This window comes from Oncorhynchus clarkii, chromosome 30 (genome assembly GCF_045791955.1).
Source record: "Oncorhynchus clarkii lewisi isolate Uvic-CL-2024 chromosome 30, UVic_Ocla_1.0, whole genome shotgun sequence".
Lineage (NCBI taxonomy): Eukaryota > Metazoa > Chordata > Actinopteri > Salmoniformes > Salmonidae > Oncorhynchus > Oncorhynchus clarkii.
Window position 1 is genome coordinate 14,017,881 of NC_092176.1, and position 23,022 is coordinate 14,040,902.

Sequence of the window (23,022 nt, forward strand, 5' to 3'; positions counted from 1 at the left end):
GGACTTTGACTTGGCCATTCTAACACCTGGATATGTTTATTTTTGAACCATTCCATTGTAGATTTTGCTTTATGTTTTGGATCATTGTCTTGTTGGAAGACAAATCTCCGTCCCAGTCTCAAGTCTTTTGCAGACTCCATCTTCCATTCTTCCAGAATGGTCCTGTATTTGGCTCCATCCATCTTCCCATCAATTTTAACCATCTTCCCTGTCCCTGCTGAAGAAAAGCAGGCCCAAACCATGATGCTGCCACCACCATGTTTGACAGTGGGGATGGTGTGTTCAGCTGTGTTGCTTTTACGCCAAACATAACGTTTTGCATTGTTGCCAAAAAGTTCAATTTTGGTTTCATCTGACCAGAGCACCTTCTTCCACATGTTTGGTGTGTCTCCCAGGTGGCTTGTGGCAAACTTTAACAACACTTTTTATGGATATCTTTAAGAAATGGCTTTCTTCTTGCCACTCTTCCATTAAGGCCAGATTTAGAGGGACGGCCAGGTCTTGGTAGATTTGCAGTGGTCTGATACTCCTTCCATTTCAATATTATTGCTTGCACAGTGCTCCTTGGGATGTTTAAAGCTTGGGAAATCTTTTTGTATCCAAATCCGGCTTTAAACTTCTTCACAACAGTATCTCGGACCTGCCTGGTGTGTTCCTTGTTCTTCATGATGCTCTCTGCGCTTTTAACGGACCTCTGAGACTATCAAAGTGCAGGTGCATTTATACGGAGACTTGATTACACACAGGTGGATTGTATTTATCATCTTTAGTCATTTAGGTCCACATTGGATCATTCAGAGATCCTCACTGAACTTCTGGAGAGAGTTTGCTGCACTGAAAATAAAGGGGCTGAATAATTTTGCACGCCCAATTTTTCAGTTTTTGATTTGTTAAAAAAGTTTGAAATATCCAATAAATGTTGTTCCACTTCATGATTGTGTCCCACTTGTTGTTGATTCTTCACAAAAAAATACAGTTTTATATCTTTATGTTTGAAGCCTGAAATGTGGCAAAAGGTCGCAAAGTTCAAGGGGGCCGAATACTTTCGCAAGGCACTGTATCTGTAAGGTCCCTCAGTCGAGCAGTGAATTTCAAACACAGATTCAACCACAAAGACCAGGGAGGTTATCCAATGTCTCGCTGAAGAAGGGCACCTATTGGCAGATGGATAAAAATAAAAAAGCAGACATTGAATATCCCTTTTGAGCATGATGAAGTTATTAATTACACTTTGGTTGGTATATCAATACATCCAGTCACTACAAAGACGCAGGCATCCTTCCTAACTGAGTTGCCGGAGAGGAAGGAAACCGCTCAAGAATTTCACCATGAGGCCAATGGTGACTTTAAAACCGTTGCAGAGTTTAATGGCTGTGATGGAGGATGGATCAACAACATTGTAGTTAATACAATACTAACCTAATTGACAGAGTGAAAAGAAAGAAGCCTGTACAGAATAAAATGTTTCAAAACATGCATCCTGTTTGCAACAAGGCACTAAAGTAATATTGCAAAAAATGTGACAAAGTGTTATGTTTGGGGCAAATCCAATACAACACATTACTGAGTACTACTCTCCATATTTTCAAGCATAGTGGTGGCTACATCATGTTATGGGTATGCTTGTAGTCGTTAAGGACTGGGGAGTTTTTCAGGATAAAAAATATACCGAATGGAGCTAAGCACAGGCAAAATCCTAGAGGAAAATCTGGTTCAGTCTGCTTTCCACCAGACACTGGGAGACAAATTCACCTTTCAGCATGACAGTAACCTAAAACACAAGGCCAAATCTACACTGGAGTTGCTAACCAAGAAGACAGGGAATGGTCCTGAGTGACCGAGTTACAATTTTAAATCTACTTGAAAATATATGGCAAGACCTGAAAATGGTTGTCTAGCAATGATCAACAACCAATTTGACAGCGCTTGAAGAATTTTGAAAAGAATAATGGACAAATGTTGCATCCAGGTGTGGAAAGCTTTTTAGAGAAGGGTTCCCCAACGAATTTGGCCCGTTATTGTTGAATTTTCATTGTTGGACATAAAAAAAAAACTGTACAAACACCAGGAAATCAGCTCCAAGTGATTTTAATTTGTTCCCAAATATTTCCACGCATAATAGAGAGACGTTATCATATACAAATTTAAGCAAGATTTGAAATTATTATGTTTCAGTCAAATATTATATTTGTTTTTGGCTTCTTGCAGTCTACAAATTATTTGTAATTCTTGTTCTGGCACCTGACCATTTGCTCAAGAAAAAAATTGGCCCTGTCTTAGAGACTTACCCAGAAAAACTTGCAGCTGTATCGCTGCCAAAGGTGCTTCCTCAAAGTCCTCAAAATATTGACTTAACAGCTGCACCATTGAGAGCATCTTGACTGGCTGCATCACTGTTTGGTATGGCAACTATTTGGCATCCGACCGCAAGGTGCTACAGGTAGTACATCAGTGGGGCCGAGCTCCCTGCCATCCAGGACCTCTATACCAGGCGGTGTCAGAGGAATGTCCTAAAAATTGTTAGACTCCAGCCACCCAAGTCATAGACTGTTCTCTCTGCTACCGCAGGACCCTATCAGGACCCTGAACAGCTTCTATCCCCAAGCTATACGACTGCTAAAACGTTTGTTAAATAGTTAACCAATAGCTACCCAGAATATCTGCATTGACCATATTTGCACTCATCTCTTTTGACTCATCACGTACTCTGCTGTTACTGTTTATTATCTATCCCTTTACCTTGTCACTTTATCCTTACCTATATGTACATATCTACCTCGTGTATATGGCCAAGTTATCGTTACTCATTGTGTATTTATTCCTTGTTTCTATTTTTTTCTACTATTTCAATTTTTTTCTCTCTGTATTGTTGGGAAGGGCCAGGAAGTCTGAACCAAGAGTTTCATATCAGACCATTTCTTACATGAGTACAGTATGCCACTTTGAGTTGTCTTGCCTTCCAGGTCTCCTACTTGGTCATTTTGTAAATATATATGATTTTCTGTAACTACTACATGTGCCCATCTCATTGATATCAAATTATTAGAGATACACAGATTGTTTTTGCACCCACCATGTGGCATGTGCATAATGGTCATGTGAGGTGAAATGGTCATGTGAGGTGAAATGGTCATGTGAGGTGAAACTTTGTTGGTTTGACCTGACGAATATCCGTTTCGGATTGAAACGTTGTCAATAAAGAGGTGAATTGGGAGCTTTAACCGTGTGCGGTCCTTCTTGTTTTTTACTAGGGCCAGTAAGTAAGCATTTCACTGTTGCTCTACACCTGTTGTGTATGAAGCAGGTGACAAATTAAATTTGATTTGAATACTTATGTAAACGAGATCTGTATTTAATTTTCTTTTTTTTCCTCAATTTTTTTTCTTTTTTTTTCAAAATACATTTGCAAACATTTTTAAAAACATGTTTTCACTTTGTCATTATTGAGTATTGTGTTTAGATGGGTGAGAAAACACATCTATTCAATCCATTTTGAATTCAGGCTGTAACACAACAGGGGTATGAATACTTTCTGAAGGCACTGTAAGTAGCAGACCGTGGCGGTCCATGCCGTTTAAGATGAGGGAGGATTATGCATTTTTTTATGAGCATGGCCTTATTTCTATTACAGCATATTGGATGACTGTCATTCATGTTCTGTTCACCCATTTCAATGTAATATCAATAGGTTTAGACTGCTACATTGTACTCAAATTTTCCCTATACCCATCATGAGGTTGCTACAACCTAGCCTACTAATGAAAGTTTACAACAGGTGCACAGGTCTGGAGAATTTTATTTTGTAATCAAGGTGACCGTGACATTCAAAATCACCTTGCAGACTCTTGCCTGTATCTAGCTGATCTAGGGTGTAATCATTAGTCGCAACAGTTGTAGACGAGAGCTTCTATTGGAGAAATTCAGGTATGTTTATCCCTGTTTCATTCCATTTGCCCTCCGTTTAAGATTTTTTGTCAACAGAATTGGCGGAATGAATACACACCCACCAACACAGTTCACTTTGAGAGTAGACACATACAAACAGCATGATCACTTTTCTCATTGTATAATCCCTTCTCGCATCTATCCTGTCCTCCTACTGTACACCTTCATTGAAAAACTGTGTTTTAATAAATGATTTGGTGACGTGAATATATTTAGTATAGTTTTATCTAAAAAGGATAACTTTTTTAATGTTTCACATCTTTTATTTTTATGAAATTCACTGAGGAGGATGGTCCTCCCCTTCCTCCTCTGAGGATCCTCCACTGATAGCAGACATTTATCCAGGGTCTGACTTATGAGGATGTTTAAGGATTTACAAAATGTTCACAATGACAGAACCATGCAGGGCACTACCCATTAGAGACACTAGGCATTATTGATGTAGTACTGGGCTGGCTGTTCTACATTTCACTGATGGGTAGTGTTGTGTTCGAGACCACCTAAAGCGAAACGATTCAACACCAAGACTGAAGGAAATCGAATCAGAGTCAAGACCAAAACTGGGAGTGGGGTGAGTGGTCTGAGACCAAGTCAAGACCGAGACCAGACAAATGCGAATCTGTCACGAGAATTTTCAATCCCAATGATAATAACTGACAATCAATAGCTCTGACCAATCCCTGAGATCTGTAAGACCATGGGTTTAATAATAATTAGTCAAAGACTCAGCTTATGCAAAAAGATAGTACAGTTTATTCAGAGAACGTTCTTAAGTCCATTATACAAAGACATCAATTTTATAGCTGCGCACATACTTCCACACAAACAGTAGGTATCCTACGCACATACTTCCACACAAACAGTAGGTATCCTACGCACATACTTCCACACAAACAGTAGGTATCCTACGCACATACTTCCACACAAACAGTAGGTATCCTACGCACATACTTCCACACAAACAGTAGGTATCCTATGCACATACTTCCACACAAACAGTAGGTATCCTACGCACATACTTCCACACAAACAGTAGGCATCCTACACACACACTTCCACACAAACAGTAGGTATCCTACGCACATACTTCCACACAAACAGTAGGAGAGTTTTATCTCCATAGTTCTCACCACTGTGTATCACTGCCCAGCCGACAGTCCCATTCCCCCGAGATGAGGGAAACCTTGAGAAGTACTCCCTATGCTCTCATAGGTTCCTCAGAGGCCTAGCCAGGTCGGTTCAAACGCAGTTTTAATTGTTCTTCTGTATTTTTCTAGGCACCCACATTCAAGTTCAAATCCTAAGCTACGCCTTGCTCAGACAGTCTGTTTTTCCACTATACAGATACATTGTTTAACCTAATTCCGAATAAAACTACACACATCATCAGACTATCATTTTATGATTCTAATCAATTTCATACAGTTATAAGGTTTCAGAGTGGAATTATTTTATCATTATCTTTCAACATATACATTATTTTATCAGAATCCAATGTCAAATTGCCACCATAATAAGAGTTAAAAATGTCCAGTATTTCTGTGTTCATTTTCAGAACAACATCTGGATTCTTTAGACATTCAGAATATTGAAAAAATACATGCCAAGGACAAATAGAGAGACACTTTACAAATGATCACTAACCCAAACAGGTCTATAATAGAAATAAATACTATGTTATAACTTCCCCCGGTCTCCCCTAATAATAGTGGGCATGCAACTTTCAAACAATTTCCCTCATTCTTCCCTACCAGCGAATCAAGGAAATTCTGATGAGTGTGACAAGGTATTGAGGATATTTTTCAACTAAAGTAAAGGACAGCAATGCTATGAGTAAAGCAGGAAGCCCAGCTTTCAATGGGCGATAACATATCAACGTGTCATTTAAAAGAGTGTGCCTGACCAAGTGGTTTTATGCGCTGAGTGAATGGGAGCTGATCATTTAGAGTTTTTTTTACTCCTCTGGTCTTGGCTGGTATCTGAAAGAAAATATGAGTCCTCACTGTCCGAGACCGAGTCAAGACCGGATTAAAAAGGTATCCGACCCCGAGACAAGACAGGGACACTCAATATGTGGTCTTGAGTACTACAACACTGCTGATGGGCTTTATTAAACGATACATACGCTACATGACCAAAAGTTTGTGTACACCTGTTTGTCGAACATCTCATTCCAAAATCATGTGCATTAATATGAAGTTGGTCCCCCCCCCCTTTGCTGGTATAACAGTCTCCACTCTTCTGGAAAGGCTTTCCACTAGATGTTGGAACATTGCTGCTGGGACTTGCTTCCATTCAGTCACAAGAGCATTAGTGAGGTTGGGCACTGATGTTGGGCGATTAGTCCTGGCTCGCAGTTGGCGTTCCAATTCGTCCCAAAGGTGTTCTATGGGGTTGTAGTCAGGGCTCTGTGTAGGCCAGTCAAGTTGTTTGTTTTGTGCATGGGGGCATTGTCATGCAGAAACAGGAAAAGTCCTTCCCCAAACTGTTGCCACAAAGTTGTAAGCACAGAATCATCTAGAATGTCATTGTATGCTGTAGCGTTAAAACTTCCCTTCACTGGAACTAAGGGGCCTAGCCCGAAATATGAAAACAACCCCAGACCATTATTCCTCCTCCACCAAACTTTGGTTGGCATTATGCATTGGGGCAGTTATTGTTCTCCTGGCATCCACCAAACCCAGATTAATCCGTCAGACTGACAGATGGTGAAGCGTGATTCTTCACTCCAGAGAACGCGTGTACACTGCTCCAGAGTCCAATGGCGGCGAGCTTTACACCACTCCAGCCGACTCTTGGCATTGCGCATGGTGATCCTAGGCTTGTGTACAGCTGCTCGGCTATGGAAACCCATGAAGCACCCGACGAACAGTTATTGTGCTGACGTTGCTCCCAGGGGCAGTTTGGAACTCTGTAGTGAGTGTTGCAAACAAGGACAGGTGATTTTTACGCGCTATGCACTTCACCACTCTGAGGTCCCGTTCTTTGAGCTTGTGTCGCCTACCACTTTGTGGCTGAGCCGTTGTTGCCTCTAGACGTTTCCACTTCACAATAACAGCACTTACAGTTGAGCGGGGCAGCTCTAGCAGGGCAGAAATTTGACGAATTGACTTGTTGGAAAGGTGGCATCCTATGCCAGTGCCACGTTGAAAGTCACTGAGCTCTTCAGTAAGGCCATTCTACTGCCAATGTTTGTCTATGGAGATTGCATGGCTGTGTTCTAGATTTTATACACCTGTCAGCAACGTGTGTGGATGAAATAGCCGAATCCATTAATTTGAAGGGATGTCCACATACTTTTGTATATATTGTGTATGCGTTGTAAAATGTCCCCTTTGTCCAGGGTTGGATAACTGGCTGAATCTAACCCGGGTGGACCCAGATGAGGAAGTGCAGGGGGAGATCCACCTGGGACTGGAGCTTCTCAGAGATGCCAAGAGGATAGGACTGCGCTGCCATTTCATAGAGGCCAGGTAATACACCCACTTTATTGCCTAATTGATGCTACTGTAAGCCGTTATGGTCTCTTGTTCAAATATATAACTTCTTGTTGAAATATATAACTGCTTCTTCAATCTCAAAAGGTCATCAAAATGCTCATCCTCTGTGTGACAGATCATCATGCAATATTTCATGTTACCAGGAATATCACACTCCATTTCAGTGTTTTATAAAAGAGTCTCGAATGCATAATATGGAAATTGTGAGATTTTAAGGTTGATTTGGCAGACGGATCTTAATTGTGACATTGAGGAGGATGTATGGAAAAATATTGTTTCCAATGTAGGGTGGTGTACCAGGGTTACAAGGGTGAAATGTACACATAAGATTGTTTATAGGTACTATTGGACCCCTGTTAGATTAAATAAATTGGGTTTATTGCAAAATAATGTATGCTGGAATTGCAAGGGTAGGTAGGTAGCTTTCTGCATGCTATATGGGACTGTCCCATGGTGCTCCTTTTCTGGAAGAAGGTTCTTCAGAAGCTTGAAGAATGGGTGGGACAGCCTATTCCAGAGTCCCCACAGCTGTTCTTATTAGGAGATATATCTATTTTACCGGTGGTGTGAAGTACTTAAGTAAAAATACTTGAAAGGACTACTTAAGTCGTTTTTTTGCTACTTAAGTCGTTTATCTGTGCTTTACTTCACTATTTATATTTTTTACTACTTTTACTTCACTGCATCCCTAAAGAAATGTATGTACTTTTTATGCCATACATTTTCCCTGACACCCAAAAGTACTTCTTTCAATTTGAATGCTTAGCAGGACAGGAAAATGTTCCAATTCCCACACTTATCAAGAGAACATCCGTGGCCATCCCTGCTGCCTCTGATCTGACGGACTCACTAAACTAATGCTTTGTTTGTAAATTATGTCTAAGTGTTGGAGTGTCATCAACAACCGCTGAATAGCGCTACATTCAATAAATATTTCTACAAATATTTATATCCATGAAATCACAAGTGCAATATAGGAAAACACAGCTTAGCCTTTTGTTAATACACCTGTCGTGTCAGATTTTGAAATGATGCTTTACAGCGAAAGCAATCCAAGCGTTTGTGTAAGTTTATCGTTCGCACGACAAAACATTAAGTACACTTAGCATCAGGTAGCTTGGTCACGAATCTTCGGATGTTTTCACTCACGAGACTCCCAGTTACACAACAAATGTTCCTTTTTTTCCATAAAGATTATTTTTATATCCAAAATACCTCCGTTTGTTTGGCGCGTTATGTTCAGAAATCCACAGGAAAGAGTGGTCACGACTACACAGACGAAAATTCCAAATAGTTTCCATATTGTCCACAGAAACATGTCAAACATTTTTTATAATCAATCCTCAGGTTGTTTTTAAAATATATAATCGATAATATATCAACCGCAAATGGCTTTCACAGTAGGAGAGGGAAAAGCAATACCTATCCAAACTCTGTTGCGCCTGTCTGTTATACTTGTACATTTACTTTTGATAGTTAAGTATATTTTAGCTATTACATTTACTTGTGATACTTAAGTATCAAACCAAATACTTTTAGACTTTTACTCAAGTAGAATTTTACTGGGTGACTTTCACTTACTTACTTTTACTCAAGTATGACAATTGGGTACTTTTTCCACCACTATATTTTAGCACCAGACGTTAGCAAAGAAAAGTTTGGTTTTGCCTCAGTGGGTTTTCTTAGTAGACTCATAACTGGAAGAGTGCAGATTGCCTGAAATCAACAGATTGGCTCAAATTTATGGTGGAGACTGCATCTCATGAATCAATGATAGCAAAATGACAGGAGAGGAAAGGGAAATTTAGTACGATGTGGGATCACTTTTTGAATTATTTAAGGGACATGCGCGTGAGAAGCAAGGGTGTAAGTTAGTACAAATAATTTATTTGATTATTATTGTAACTTTTTTATATTATTATTATTACTTGTTGTTTAATATTCCAGCCACTGATATATGGTTGAAAGGTGCTGTCTTGTTTCCTGTCTTGTCCGGTGTTAGGTTTTTATTATTATTAGTGTTATGTAATGTCATATCGATAACTTTTTTAGTGTTATGTAATGTCATATCGATAACTTTCGAAAACTTTATTGACAATATCTGCAATGTTCATCAATCAATAGTGCCTGAAAAATTATTTATACGCCTTGCCTTATTTCACATTTTGTTGTGTTAGATCCTGAATTCAAAATTGATTGAACACACAAATCGCTTTCTATGCGTGTGAACGTTTTGTATTTTTCATGTCGTTAAATCCCTGCCGAAAGTCAGGTGACCGAAGCGCTTCCAAATATGGAGATGCTGTCAAGAAACACTGGCATGTTTTATCATCGGACCCAGTTTTGCCAGCTGAATTTAAGAATCCACCACTTATTGTATATAAGAGAGGTCGAAACTTACGGGATAAATTGGTCCATGCCGACTGCCAGCCACGAAAGAAAATCAGCCAGGCATTTTTTCGCCTTCTTCCGAATGGTAGCTATACATGCAGAGGTTGCGCACCGTGCAGTAATATGAAGTGTGAATATTTCTGCCACCCACATATAGGTTCCAAATAAATTACATTATTACGTGCTCAAACCCACCCATGTTATCTACATTATTAAATGTCCACGTGGGCTGTGTTTTGTAGGTAAAACCTCTTGTTCTCTCAAACAGAATTCGTGAACATAAAAGTTAAATCAGGAGTAACAACAGGGATTATCCAGTCGCAGTACATTTTAATGAACAAAAACAGGACATTCTACTTTTAGGTTCTGTGGCATAGAGAAAGTTAAGATATCAGACAGGGGAGGTGATATAGATAATACTCTGAGCAAAATATAATGTTTTGGGATTTTCACCCTCCAGACATTATTTCCCAAAGGTCTTAATGATGAAATGCCTATGTATGTTATGTTGTAAATGTGAACATTAATTCATGCCCCCATTTCAAATTTCTCTGACGCTTATCTTGGGCTATTCCCAATGATTTATGAAAAATTGCTTGATGGGTCGATGTCCTCATTGTGGTTTTACAGACGTGTTTAATACGTCTTATTTTGTAAAACACATGATTAAATATTTATGAAATGCGCATTGTTATATTGGGTAACACTCATTTTCCCTCGACTCCAACCCCATTCGATGCATGGAATGGATGTGGGTGGAGCTGTGTCTACATAAGGGTGCTAATTTTAAAACAACTCACAAAAGCTCTGAGGAAGGCCTTGAGACCTATAAGTAAAGCTTATTAAAGAGCAGTGGTACTATAAAGAGCAGTGGGCGGGTTCCTTCTTTTTTCTCACTTTATTCAACTGTTACCATGCACATGCAAAAAAGATAGCTCAGATGTGCGAATGCCTTTTTGAATTAAGATTATTTAAGTCAAAACTGTAACTCGGCCACTCAGGAACATTCACTGATTTCTTGGTAAGCAACTCCAGTGTAGATTTTGCCTTGTTTTAGCTTATTGTCTTGCTGAAAGGTGAATTAAACTCCCAGTGTCTGATGGAAAGCAGACTGAACCAGGTATTCCTATAGGATTTTGCCTGCGCTTAGCTCCTTAGCTCTATTCCGTTTATTTTTAGTCCTGAAAAACTCCCAAGTCCTTAACGATTACAAGCATACCCATAACATGTTGCAGCCACTACTATGCTTGAAAGTAGTAGTAGTTGGATTTTCCCCAAATCACTTTGTATTACACTTTGTATTCAGGAAAATAAATGAATGGCTTTGCCACATGCATGTTGCATGTTTTGGAATATTTGAATTCTGTACAGGCTACCTTATTTCCACTCTGTCAATTAGGTTAGTATTGTGGAGTAACTACAATGTTGTTTATCCATCCTCAATTTTCTCCAATCGCAGCCATGTAAACTGTGTAACCATTGGCATCGTGAATACTTTCTTAAGGCACTGTGTCATGTATTGTCATATTATGTCTTGTTCCTGTTCTTTCTCTTCACTTCGTCTCCCTCTGCTGGTCGTATTAGGTTACCTTCTCTTCCTCTCCTTCTCCCAGCTGTTCCTCATCTTCTCTAAACTACCTTGTTCACCCTTTTCCCACCTGTTCCTTTTTTCCCTCTGATTAGGTCTCTATTTCTCTCTCTGTTCCTGCTTCTGTCTTTGTCAGATTCTCGTTTGAGTTTCTCATGCCAGAACCAAACTATCGTCTCGTTTGCTTCACCCTTGTCCCGTCCTGTCGGAATCTGTCTGTTCATCTGATGCTACGTGTGATCAGGTACCTCTGTCCTCTACGACCCGCGCCTACCCAGAGAGACCAGCAGTCTGTCGCCGCTAACCCAGCTATTCTCCTCTGCTGCTAAGAAGGGGACTCTAACCCAGCTATTCTCCTCTGCTGCTAGAAGGGGACTCTTCTGTAAATATCAGAAGGACTTTATGATTCATTTATCGCCCTCTCTGCGGGTTGTCTATTTTGCCATTATATACATCTGAAGAGGATCTATGTCTTCCCTGTGTTTTGACATTAAAGGACTCTGTTTTTGTTAAACCGCTTTTGGGTCCTCACTCACGTGCATAACAGAAGAATCTGACCAAGAATGGACCCAGCGACTTCGGATCCTCTCCACTCAGCCATCAAGATCCAGGGAGCGATGCTAGGCAGACACGAGCAGGAATTGTCTGCTGCTCGACATGCCGTTGAGACCCTGGCCGCCCAAGTCTCCGACCTCACAGAACAGATTCACCATCTCCGCCTCGATCCACCGGCCACTTCCAGGGCTTTCGAATCTCCGGAGCCCAGAATCAATAACCCGCCGTGTTACTCTGGGGAGCCCACTGAATGCCGCTCGTTCCTCACCCAGTGTGATATTGTGTTTTCTCTCCAGCCCAACACTTACTCCAGGAGCACAGCTCGTATTGCCTATGTCATATCTCTCCTTACTGGACGGGCTCGTGAGTGGGGCACGGCAATCTGGGAGGCGAGGGCTGAGTGTACTAACCAGTATCAGGACTTTAAGGAGGAGATGATACGGGTTTTTGATCGTTCTGTTTTTGGGGAGGAAGCTTCCAGGGTCCTGTCTTCCCTATGTCAAGGTAATCGATCCATAACAGATTACTCTATTGAGTTTCGCACTCTTGCTGCCTCCAGTGACTGGAACGAGCCGGCTTTGCTCGCTCGTTTTCTGGAGAGTCTCCGCGCGGAGGTAAAGGATGAGATTCTCTCCCGGGAGGTTCCTTCCAGCGTGGATTCCTTGATTGAACTCGCTATTCGCATAGAGCGACGGGTTGATCTTCGTCACCGAGCTCGTGGAAAGGAGCTCGCGTTCTCCGTTGCCCCCCTCTCCGCATCACTACCATCTTCCTCCGCCGGCTCGGGTGCTGAGCCTATGCAGCTGGGGGGTATCCGCATCTCGACTAAGGAGAACGGAGCGGAGAATCACCAACCGCCTCTGTCTCTATTGCGGTTCCGCTGGTCATTTTGTCACTTCATGTCCAGTAAAAGCCAGAGCTCATCAGTAAGCGGAGGGCTACTGGTGAGCGCTACTACTCTGGTCTCTCCTTCAAGATCCTGCACTACCTTGTCGGTCCATCTACGCTGGACCGGTTCGTCAGCTTCCTGCAGTGCCTTGATAGACTCTGGGGCGGAGGGCTGTTTTATGGACGAGACCTGGGCTCGGGAACATGACATTCCTCTCAGACAGTTAAGGGAGCCCACGGCCTTGTTCGCTTTGGATGGTAGTTCTCTCCCCAGGATTCAGCGTGAGACGCTACCTTTAACCCTCACTGTCTCTGGTAATCATAGCGAAACCCTTTCTTTTTTAATTTTTCGTTCACCTTTTACACCTGTTGTTTCGGGCCATCCCTGGCTAGTTTGTCATAATCCTTCTATTAATTGGTCTAGTAATTCTATCCTCTCCTGGAACGTCTCGTGTCATGTGAAATGTTTAATGTCTACTATCCCTCCTGTTTCCTCTGTCTCTTCTTCACAGGAGGAGCCTGGTGATTTGACGGGGGTGCCGGAGGAATATCACGATCTGCGCACGGTGTTCAGTCGGTCCAGGGCCACCTCTCTTCCTCCGCACCGGTCGTATGATTGTAGTATTGATCTCCTTCCGGGAACCACTCCCCCCCGGGGTAGACTATACTCTCTGTCGGCTCCCGAACGTAAGGCTCTCAAAGATTATTTGTCTGTAGCTCTTGACGCCGGTACCATAGTCCCCTCCTCCTCTCCCGCCGGAGCGGGGTTTTTTTTTTGTTAAGAAGAAAGACGGGTCCCTGCGCCCCTGCATAGATTATCGAGGGCTGAATGACATAACAGTGAAGAATCGTTATCCGCTCCCTCTTATGTCTTCAGCCTTCGAGATCCTGCAGGGAGCCAGGTTTTTCACTAAGTTGGACCTTCGTAACGCTTACCATCTCGTGCGCATCAGGGAGGGGGACGAGTGGAAAACGGCGTTTAACACTCCGTTAGGGCACTTTGAATACCGGGTTCTTCCTTTCGGCCTCGCTAACGCTCCAGCTGTCTTTCAGGCATTAGTCAATGACGTCCTGAGAGACATGCTGAACATCTTTGTTTTCGTTTACCTTGACGATATCCTGATTTTTTCACCGTCACTCCAGATTCATGTTCAGCACGTTCGACGTGTCCTCCAGCGCCTTTTAGAGAATTGTCTTTTTGTGAAGGCTGAGAAGTGCACTTTTCATGCCTCCTCCGTCACATTTCTCGGTTCTGTTATTTCCGCTGAAGGCATTAAGATGGATCCCGCTAAGGTCCAAGCTGTCATTGATTGGCCCGTTCCTAAGTCACGCGTCGAGCTGCAGCGCTTTCTCGGCTTCGCGAATTTCTATCGTCGTTTCATCCGTAATTTCGGTCAGGTGGCAGCTCCTCTCACAGCCCTTACTTCTGTCAAGACGTGCTTTAAGTGGTCCGTTTCCGCCCAGGGAGCTTTTGCTCTCCTCAAGAATCGTTTTACATCCGCTCCTATCCTTGTTACACCTGACGTCTCTAGACAGTTCGTTGTCGAGGTTGACGCGTCAGAGGTGGGCGTGGGAGCCATTCTTTCTCAGCGCTCCCTCTCTGACGACAAGGTCCACCCTTGCGCGTATTTTTCTCATCGCCTGTCGCCGTCGGAACGTAACTATGATGTGGGAAACCGCGAACTGCTCGCCATCCGCTTAGCCCTAGGCGAATGGCGACAGTGGTTGGAGGGGGCGACCGTTCCTTTTGTCGTTTGGACTGACCATAGGAACCTTGAGTACATCCGTTCTGCCAAACGACTTAATGCGCGTCAGGCTCGTTGGGCGCTGTTTTTTGCTCGTTTCGAGTTCGTAATTTCTTATCGTCCGGGCTCTAAGAACACCAAGCCTGATGCTTTATCTCGTCTCTTCAGTTCTTCAGTAGCCTCCACTGACCCCGAGGGGATTCTCCCTGAGGGGCGTGTTGTCGGGTTGACTGTCTGGGGAATTGAGAGGCAGGTAAAGCAAGCACTCACTCACACTCCGTCGCCGCGCGCTTGTCCTAGGAACCTTCTTTTCGTTCCCGTTCCTACTCGTCTGGCCGTTCTTCAGCCAAGTTAGCCGGCCACCCCGGCGTTCGAGGTACGCTTGCTTCCATTCGCCAGCGTTTTTGGTGGCCCACTCGGGAGCATGACACGCGTCGTTTCGTGGCTGCTTGTTCGGTCTGCGCGCAGACTAAGTCCGGTAACTCCCCTCCTGCCGGCCGTCTCAGACCGCTTCCCATTCCCTCTCGACCGTGGTCTCACATCGCCTTAGATTTTATCACCGGACTGCCTTCGTCAGCGGGGAAGACTGTTATTCTTACGGTTGTCGATAGGTTCTCTAAGGCGGCTCATTTTATTCCCCTCGCTAAGCTCCCTTCTGCTAAAGAGACGGCACAAATCATCATCGAGAATGTTTTCAGAATTCATGGCCTTCCGTCAGACGTCGTTTCGGACAGGGGTCCGCAATTCACGTCTCAATTTTGGAGGGAGTTTTGCCGTTTGATTGGGGCTTCCGTCAGTCTCTCTTCCGGCTTTCACCCCCAGTCTAACGGTCAAGCAGAACGGGCCAATCAGACTATTGGTCGCATCTTACGCAGTCTTTCTTTTCGTAACCCTGCATCTTGGTCAGAACAGCTCCCCTGGGCAGAATACGCCCACAACTCGCTTCCTTCGTCTGCGACCGGGCTATCTCCTTTTCAGAGTAGCCTCGTGTACCAGCCTCCGCTGTTCTCGTCTCAGTTCGCCGAGTCCAGCGTCCCCTCCGCTCAGGCTTTTGTCCAACGTTGCGAGCGCACCTGGAAGAGGGTCAGGTCTGCACTTTGCCGTTATAGGGCTCAGACTGTGAGAGCCGCTAATAAGCGTAGAACTAAGAGTCCTAGATATTGTCGCGGTCAGAGAGTTTGGCTCTCCACTCAGAACCTTTCCCTTAAGACAGCTTCTCGCAATTTGACCCCGCGGTTCATTGGTCCGTTCCGTATTTCTCAGATCATTAATCCTGTCGCAGTGCGACTTCTTCTTCCGCGATATCTTCGTCGCGTCCACCCGGTCTTCCATGTCTCCTGTGTTAAGCCCGTTCTTCGCGCCCCCGCTCGTCTTTCCCCCCCCCCATCCTTGTCGAGGGCGCACCTATCTACAGGGTCCGTAAGATTTTGGACATGCGTCCTCGGGGCCGTGGTCATCAGTACCTAGTGGATTGGGAGGGGTACGGTCCTGAGGAAAGGAGTTGGGTTCCCTCTCGGGACGTGCTGGACCGTTCGCTGATCGATGATTTCCTCCGTTGCCGCCAGGTTTCCTCCTCGAGTGCGCCAGGAGGCGCTCGGTGAGTGGGGGGGTACTGTCATGTATTGTCATATTATGTCTTGTTCCTGTTCTTTCTCTTCACTTCGTCTCCCTCTGCTGGTCGTATTAGGTTACCTTCTCTTCCTCTCCTTCTCCCAGCTGTTCCTCATCTTCTCTAAACTACCTCGTTCACCCTTTTCCCACCTGTTCCTTTTTTCCCTCTGATTAGGTCTCTATTTCTCTCTCTGTTCCTGCTTCTGTCTTTGTCAGATTCTCGTTTGAGTTTCTCATGCCAGAACCAAACTATCGTCTCGTTTGCTTCACCCTTGTCCCGTCCTGTCGGAATCTGTCTGTTCATCTGATGCTACGTGTGATCAGGTACCTCTGTCCTCTACGACCCGTGCCTACCCAGAGAGACCAGCAGTCTGTCGCCGCTAACCCAGCTATTCTCCTCTGCTGCTAAGAAGGGGACTCTAACCCAGCTATTCTCCTCTGCTGCTAGAAGGGGGACTCTTCTGTAAATATCAGAAGGACTTTATGATTCATTTATCGCCCTCTCTGCGGGTTGTCTATTTTGCCATTATATACATCTGAAGAGGATCTATGTCTTCCCTGTGTTTTGACATTAAAGGACTGTTTTTGTTAAACCGCTTTTGGGTCCTCACTCACGTGCATAACAACTGTATGTTATTGATGTCGCCTTTATTCTTAAAATAAATACAAGTCCCAGAGGAGATTGTGTTTACCCGCCTGTTGAAGTGCCAGCAGACACCAAGGCCACAGAGTTACAATAAGCAGATTTTGAGGAGTATACGCTCATTTAGAAAAAGGAATGTGCCACGGAGAAAGCCATTAAGAAATGAGAGGCAGAGAGGTCCCTGAAAGGGTTTCAATAACGTGATGGGGACTGAGCACTCTAAGCATGGCATCTGTCCAGCTTGGCTGTTTCTGCAGGGTTTGAGCAATTAGTGGCAATGTGCTCAAGACCCCCTGAAGGAGGGCTTCTAACTAGATCTGGCAAGCTCTCATTACTGCCTAACATTTGAGATTAGGGGTTTCAATTTAGTTATTTTCTACTAAATTAATACTAACAACATTTGTACACTGTAATTGCCTGATTTAAGAGTTTGTAACATAACTAAACCGGATAATTCACAGCCTGGCCTACATCATGACATGTGGTCAGAATTAAAGAACTCACACGTCGAAGATTAGTGGGGAAATGTCGAAATGTAACCTACCTACCTACCTAGCCGTTCGATTTTTCACAGCCATGATTACAGTGAAAATTTTCCAGCACTCAACGAAAGATGCAGGAAGTGTAACAAAATGGGGCATTTTGAGATTGCATGCAAAACAAAAATGGTCAAAGAAGTTACAGCTGAGGATGTAGAGGAAATGCAAGGGGCATTCTTTTTAGGATCAGTTACTAAGTAGTCTGAAGATCAGTGGCATGTTGAGCTCCCAGTAAATGGCACACCTGTAAAGTTCAAGATTAACACCGGTGCTGATATTAGAGCGATGTCTCAGAGCACTTACCAGAGAATACAACAGCGCTCCTGGCTGGTTAACATTGTAACTGATGTTCGCAGCCCAGGTGGCAGGTTTGACTGTATGGGAAAATTCTTAGCCATGAGTGAAAGAAAAGGAGAAAAGTACCAATTCTGGATCTTTGTGATTCAAGGACCATATGCTAATAACCAAGTTAGCAGAACCGTTGCTTGCAAGATGAGTTTGTTCCTCAGAGCAGATGAGATCAGCACAGATGTGTTTGGAGAGATAGGGCCACTGAACTGTGAACCAGTCAAGATTGAATTTAGGCCCGATGCAGTCCCCCATTCTCTGACTTCGCCACGCGGAATTCCTTTTACACTCCCTTCCAAAAGCGGAGGATGAACTCAACAGAATGGAAAGAAATGGCACCAGAGGGAGTAACCGAGTCTACAGACTGGTGTGTTCCCATGGTGCTGGTGATGAAGAAAAATGGCAGTGTGAGAACATGCGTAGACTTAAAACGACTCAACGAAGCAGTGAAGCGGGAGAGGTTCATCTTACTCACCTTGGAGGATATAGTACCCAAGCTATCCAGGGCGAGAGTCTTCTCCACACTCGATATGTCTAGCGGTTTTTGTCAGATACCGTTTGAACCCAGCTGCAGCCCATCAAAGAGTCAGGACTAAAGCTGGACAATAACAAGTGCCACTTTGGGAAGTCGGAGATCCAGTACTTCTGTCATGTGATCGGAGCGGATGGGATAAAGCCGGATGACAGCAAAGTGAAAGACGTCTCCGAGATGCCCAGTCCAACAAACATCATTGAGCCGGGCCTGTCATCAGTGCTACACCCCATCACTGAGCTATTGAAAAGAGAGATGTGGGGAGACCCACAGGAGCAGGTATTGGCATACAACAATGCCGGCAAACCAACTGTAGTCAGTGCAGACGCAAGTAGGTATGGCCTCGGAGCTACACTCCTATAGGAACAAGAGGAAGGTGAGCTCCATCCAGAGACTGAGAGAAGGTACGCGCAAATTAAAAAAGAGTGCATTACAGGTGTATGTGCATGCGAATGATTTGCCCACTACCTGCAGGGATGGACAGCTTTGTTTTACATACAGACCATAAGCCACTCGTTCCATTGATCAACACGTACGACCTGGACAAAGCACCACTCAGGTGTCAGCAACTGCTCATGCGCCTAATGCGTGTCAATGGGAAATCAGTGTTCCCTGGGAAGCAGTTAGTGGTGGCTGACACACTGTCAAGAAACCCACTGAAAGAAAACACGTCAGACACAGAAGAAGAAGTCAAAGCATATGTGGAGGCTGTGGAGGAGAACAGACCAGTGTCTGCACACAGGTCGGATGACATCAGAGAGGCGACATGCAACGATGCACACCTCCAAATGGTCATGGGCTACATCCACAAAAGTCTGGCCTCAGAGAATGGTGCAGCTACCCTACACTCTACAGGGATTCCACACAGCGAGAGCGCATCTATCGGAGCGGGACGGACTTGTGCTATATCAAGACAGGATTGTCATCCCAGCTTCACAGAGGGAAACAGATCTACAACAGATACACAAAGGTCACATGGGGCTGACAAAGTGCAGAGAAAGAGCCAAGATGTCGGTGTGATGGCCGGGCATCAGTGCCCACATCGCGAGAAAAGTGATGTAATGCAGGTTCTGTACAGAGAACATACCAACTCAAAAGAGAGAACCACTTGTCATCACACCTTTACCTAAGGGTCCGTGGCAGAAGATCACAGCCAACTTGTGTGAGCTATAGGGCAAGAAATACCTCATAGTGGTGGACTACTATTCTAGGGACATAGAAATAGCTCACCTGCCCACTACCACTAGCCAGCAGGTCATCAACCGCCTCAATGGTATGTTTGTACCTACAGAGCTCGTTAGTGACAATGCTACTCAGTTTGTCTGCACTGAGTTCAAGGAGTTCAGAAAGAAGTATGATTTTGCTCATACCACCTCCGGTCTCCATTACCCGCAGGCGAATGGAGCTGCGGAGAGAGCTGTACAGACAGCTAAGCAAATTCTTAAACAACCACACATGACTCTAATGTGCTACCGAGCCACGCCCATCAGCGTAACAGGAGCAAGCCCAGCACAACTCATGACTGGACGTCAGATCTGGACGACGGTCCCCGTGATTGATGAGAAACTCCAACCAAAACGCATCAGCCACAACGGTGTTAAACAGAAGGACCAGAAAGCTAAACAAGTTTACCAGTTATTCTATTACAGGAGGCATTCAGTGCGCCCCCTACCGGAATTACACCCTGGACAGAGTGTAAGAGTCAAGCTGGACGGAGAGAAAGGATGGAAAATACCAGCAGTTGTCATCAGCAAATCTCCAGAGCCGAGATCCTACGTTGTGGAAACTGAACACGGCACCATCGCTCAGAGAAACATGCAACACCTTCAGGCTTTTCCAGAGTCACCTACTCCAGAGAGACAGCAGCAGAACAACAAAAGAGTCACCCAGTCTACAAGTGAGGGCCAGCCAGCTCCCTCACTCAGTCCACCACCTCAGCCAGCCTCACCACCACTGGCGAGAATGACCTCGAGAGGTAAAACTACCACTGGGGTTAATAGACACCTGAGAAAAAACATAAGAAAGAAAGAGGTATAGGAACAGCAACTGTTTTGGGGCAGAATAATCCTTATGTTGCTGTGGACAAAGGGCTGTCTACCCCTATGTCCTAGTTGACACAGTTATGTGTATTGTCGATGTTAGAGAAAAACAAAACGTATGTTAATATGTCACAAAAAAATATATACTGTATGTTATTGAAAAACAAATATTTGTATTTGTATTGAAACGGTCCACAGGGTGAATATTTGTAATAGGTCGAGAGGATGTTATAGTTTTGATTCCTCTCAGAAAAGCTGATATGTAGTAATGTCTGATAGGTATGACTGACCTAGCGAACTACGGTAATAGGACTAACCTAGCAATGAGGACTAGCAGATAGTAGCTCGGTGGACTGCATGTTAATTGACTGATTTAAGAGTTATTAAACATAACAAAACCGGATAATTCATGCCTGGTCTCCATCATGACATACACCAACTTCTGGGCAAAGGGTGAGAACCAAGAATAATGAGGATACCGTTCCAGAGACTTGAGATTATGGGATGAAACAACTTTGTTTTCTCTCATGGAAGCAGAGCACCACATGGGAAACATCCCACTAGCACAAACTGGTTGAATTAACGTTGTTTCAACTAAATGTGTTTACCTGTTGTGATGTGGAATCATGGAGCAAATTGGATTTGAAAAGACATCAACTGATTTGAGGGTGACATTTCAAACCACAGGATTATGTCATCATTGTAACCGATTTTCAACATAAACCAATCTTTAAAAAAAATGTCATGACAGGCCTGATGGAAATGTTGGGTAACTTTCAAAATGTAGACAAAACAAAATACGCTACACTTGTTGGGATCTTTTTGTGTCTGTAAAATGAATTATGCAAGAAATGTCGGTGGAAACACTTATGCGCAAATATTTATATAATAACCATCAAGTCCCGCGATGACATGTTGCGTGGTCCTCCCACTACAACTCGTCAGGAAAGCATTCAGTTTATTAGGTTAATTATGAAATAAGTTATGATGAACTTCACAGGGTGGTGAAAGGTGATGAACTTGATGCTCCTTTCCAATCAATTCTACATGTATTTGCGATTCGATACTATGATTTTATTGCAATTCGATGTTCCAAGCATATTGCTCACAATAGAGAGACAGAGAGAGTCATGAGAAAATGACTTTTGATTAGTCATGAGAATAAAAGTGCTGAAAACAAATTGGCTCACTATTTAAAAAGCAGATGGAGAACAAGCTATGAAGGAAAAATACTGGCGTTTTGGTGGAAGTACAGGTTTTTCCCCCTCATCACTATTGTTTACTACCAATGTGCTGACATAATACAGAACATTAATAGACATGAACAGCACTACATCAATTAAAACAACTACAAAAGGCACATACTGTGCATTCGGAAAGTATTCAGACCCCTTGACTTTTTACACATTTTGTTACGTTACAGCCTTATTCTAAAATTGATTAAATCGTTTTTTTCCCCCTCATCAATCTACACACAATAGCCCATAATGACAAAGCAAAAACAGGCTTTTAGAAATGTTGGTACATTTATGGCAGTGATTACAGCCTCAAGTCTTCTTGGGTATGACGCTACAAGCTTGGCACACCTGTATTTGGGGAGTTTCTCCCATTCCTCTCTGCAGATCCTCTCAAGCTCTGTCAGGTTGAATGGGGAGTGTTGCTGCACAACTATTTTCATGTCTCTCTGGAGATGTTTCAAATCCGGGCTCTAGTTGGGCAACTCAAGGACATTCAGGGACTTGTCCCAAAGCCACTTCTGCGTTGTCTTGGCTGTTTGCTTAGGGTTGTTGTCCTGTTGGAAGGTGAACCTTTGCCCCAGTCTGAGGTCCTGAGCGCCCTGGAGCAGGTTTTCATCAAGGATCTCTCTGTACTTTGCTCCGTTCATCTTGAGTGCTGCAGAGTGCTGCAGAGATGATTGTCCTTCTGGAAGGTTCTCCCATCTCCACAGAGGAACTCTAGAGCTCTGTCAGAGTGACAATTGGGTTCTTGGTCACCTCCCTGACCAAGGCCCTTCTACCCCATTTGCTCAGTTTTGCCAGGCGGCCAGCTCTAGGAAGCGTCTTGGTTATTCCAACCTTCTTCCATTTAAGAATGATGGAAGCCACTGTGTTCTTATGCTGCAGAATTGTTTTGGTACCCTTTCCCAGATCTGTGGCTCTACACAATCTTGTCTTAGAGCTCTACGGACAATTCCTTTGACCTCATGGCTTAGTTTTTGGTCTGACATGCACTGTCAACTGTGGGACCTTTATATAGACAGGTATGTGCCTTTCCAAATTATGTCCAATCAATTGAATTTACCACAGGTGGACTCCAATCAGGTTGTAGAAACATCTCAAGGATGATCAATGGAAACAGGATGGCCCTGAGCTCATAGCAAAGGGTCTGAATACTTATGTAAATAAGTATTTAGGTATTTATTTATTTGCAAACATTTGTAAAAGCCTGTTTTCGCTTTGTCATTATGGGATATTTTCTGTAGATTGCTGAGGAATTAAAAAATAAAAAATAAACATTTTAGAATAAGGCTGTAATGTAACAAAATGTGGAAAAAGTCAAGGGGTCTGAATACTTTCCGAAGGCACTGTATTTTGGATTCTCAATCTCAACCTAATATCAAAGTCAAATCAAACATTAAATGGATGCAGTCTATCACGGTGCCATCCGTTTTGTCACCAAAGCCCCATATACTACCCAC

General features: G+C 43.6%; 1 protein-coding gene across 1 annotated transcript in view; it reads left to right on the forward strand.

Moving 5' to 3' along the window:
• Positions 1–23,022, forward strand: part of LOC139389917 (rasGAP-activating-like protein 1) — a 66,913-nt gene that overhangs the window by 16,263 nt on the left and 27,628 nt on the right. Inside the window, exon 5 of the mRNA XM_071136951.1 lies at positions 7,289–7,418. Within this exon, the coding sequence (XP_070993052.1) occupies positions 7,289–7,418 (130 nt within the window). The remainder of the gene's footprint in view (positions 1–7,288; positions 7,419–23,022) is intronic.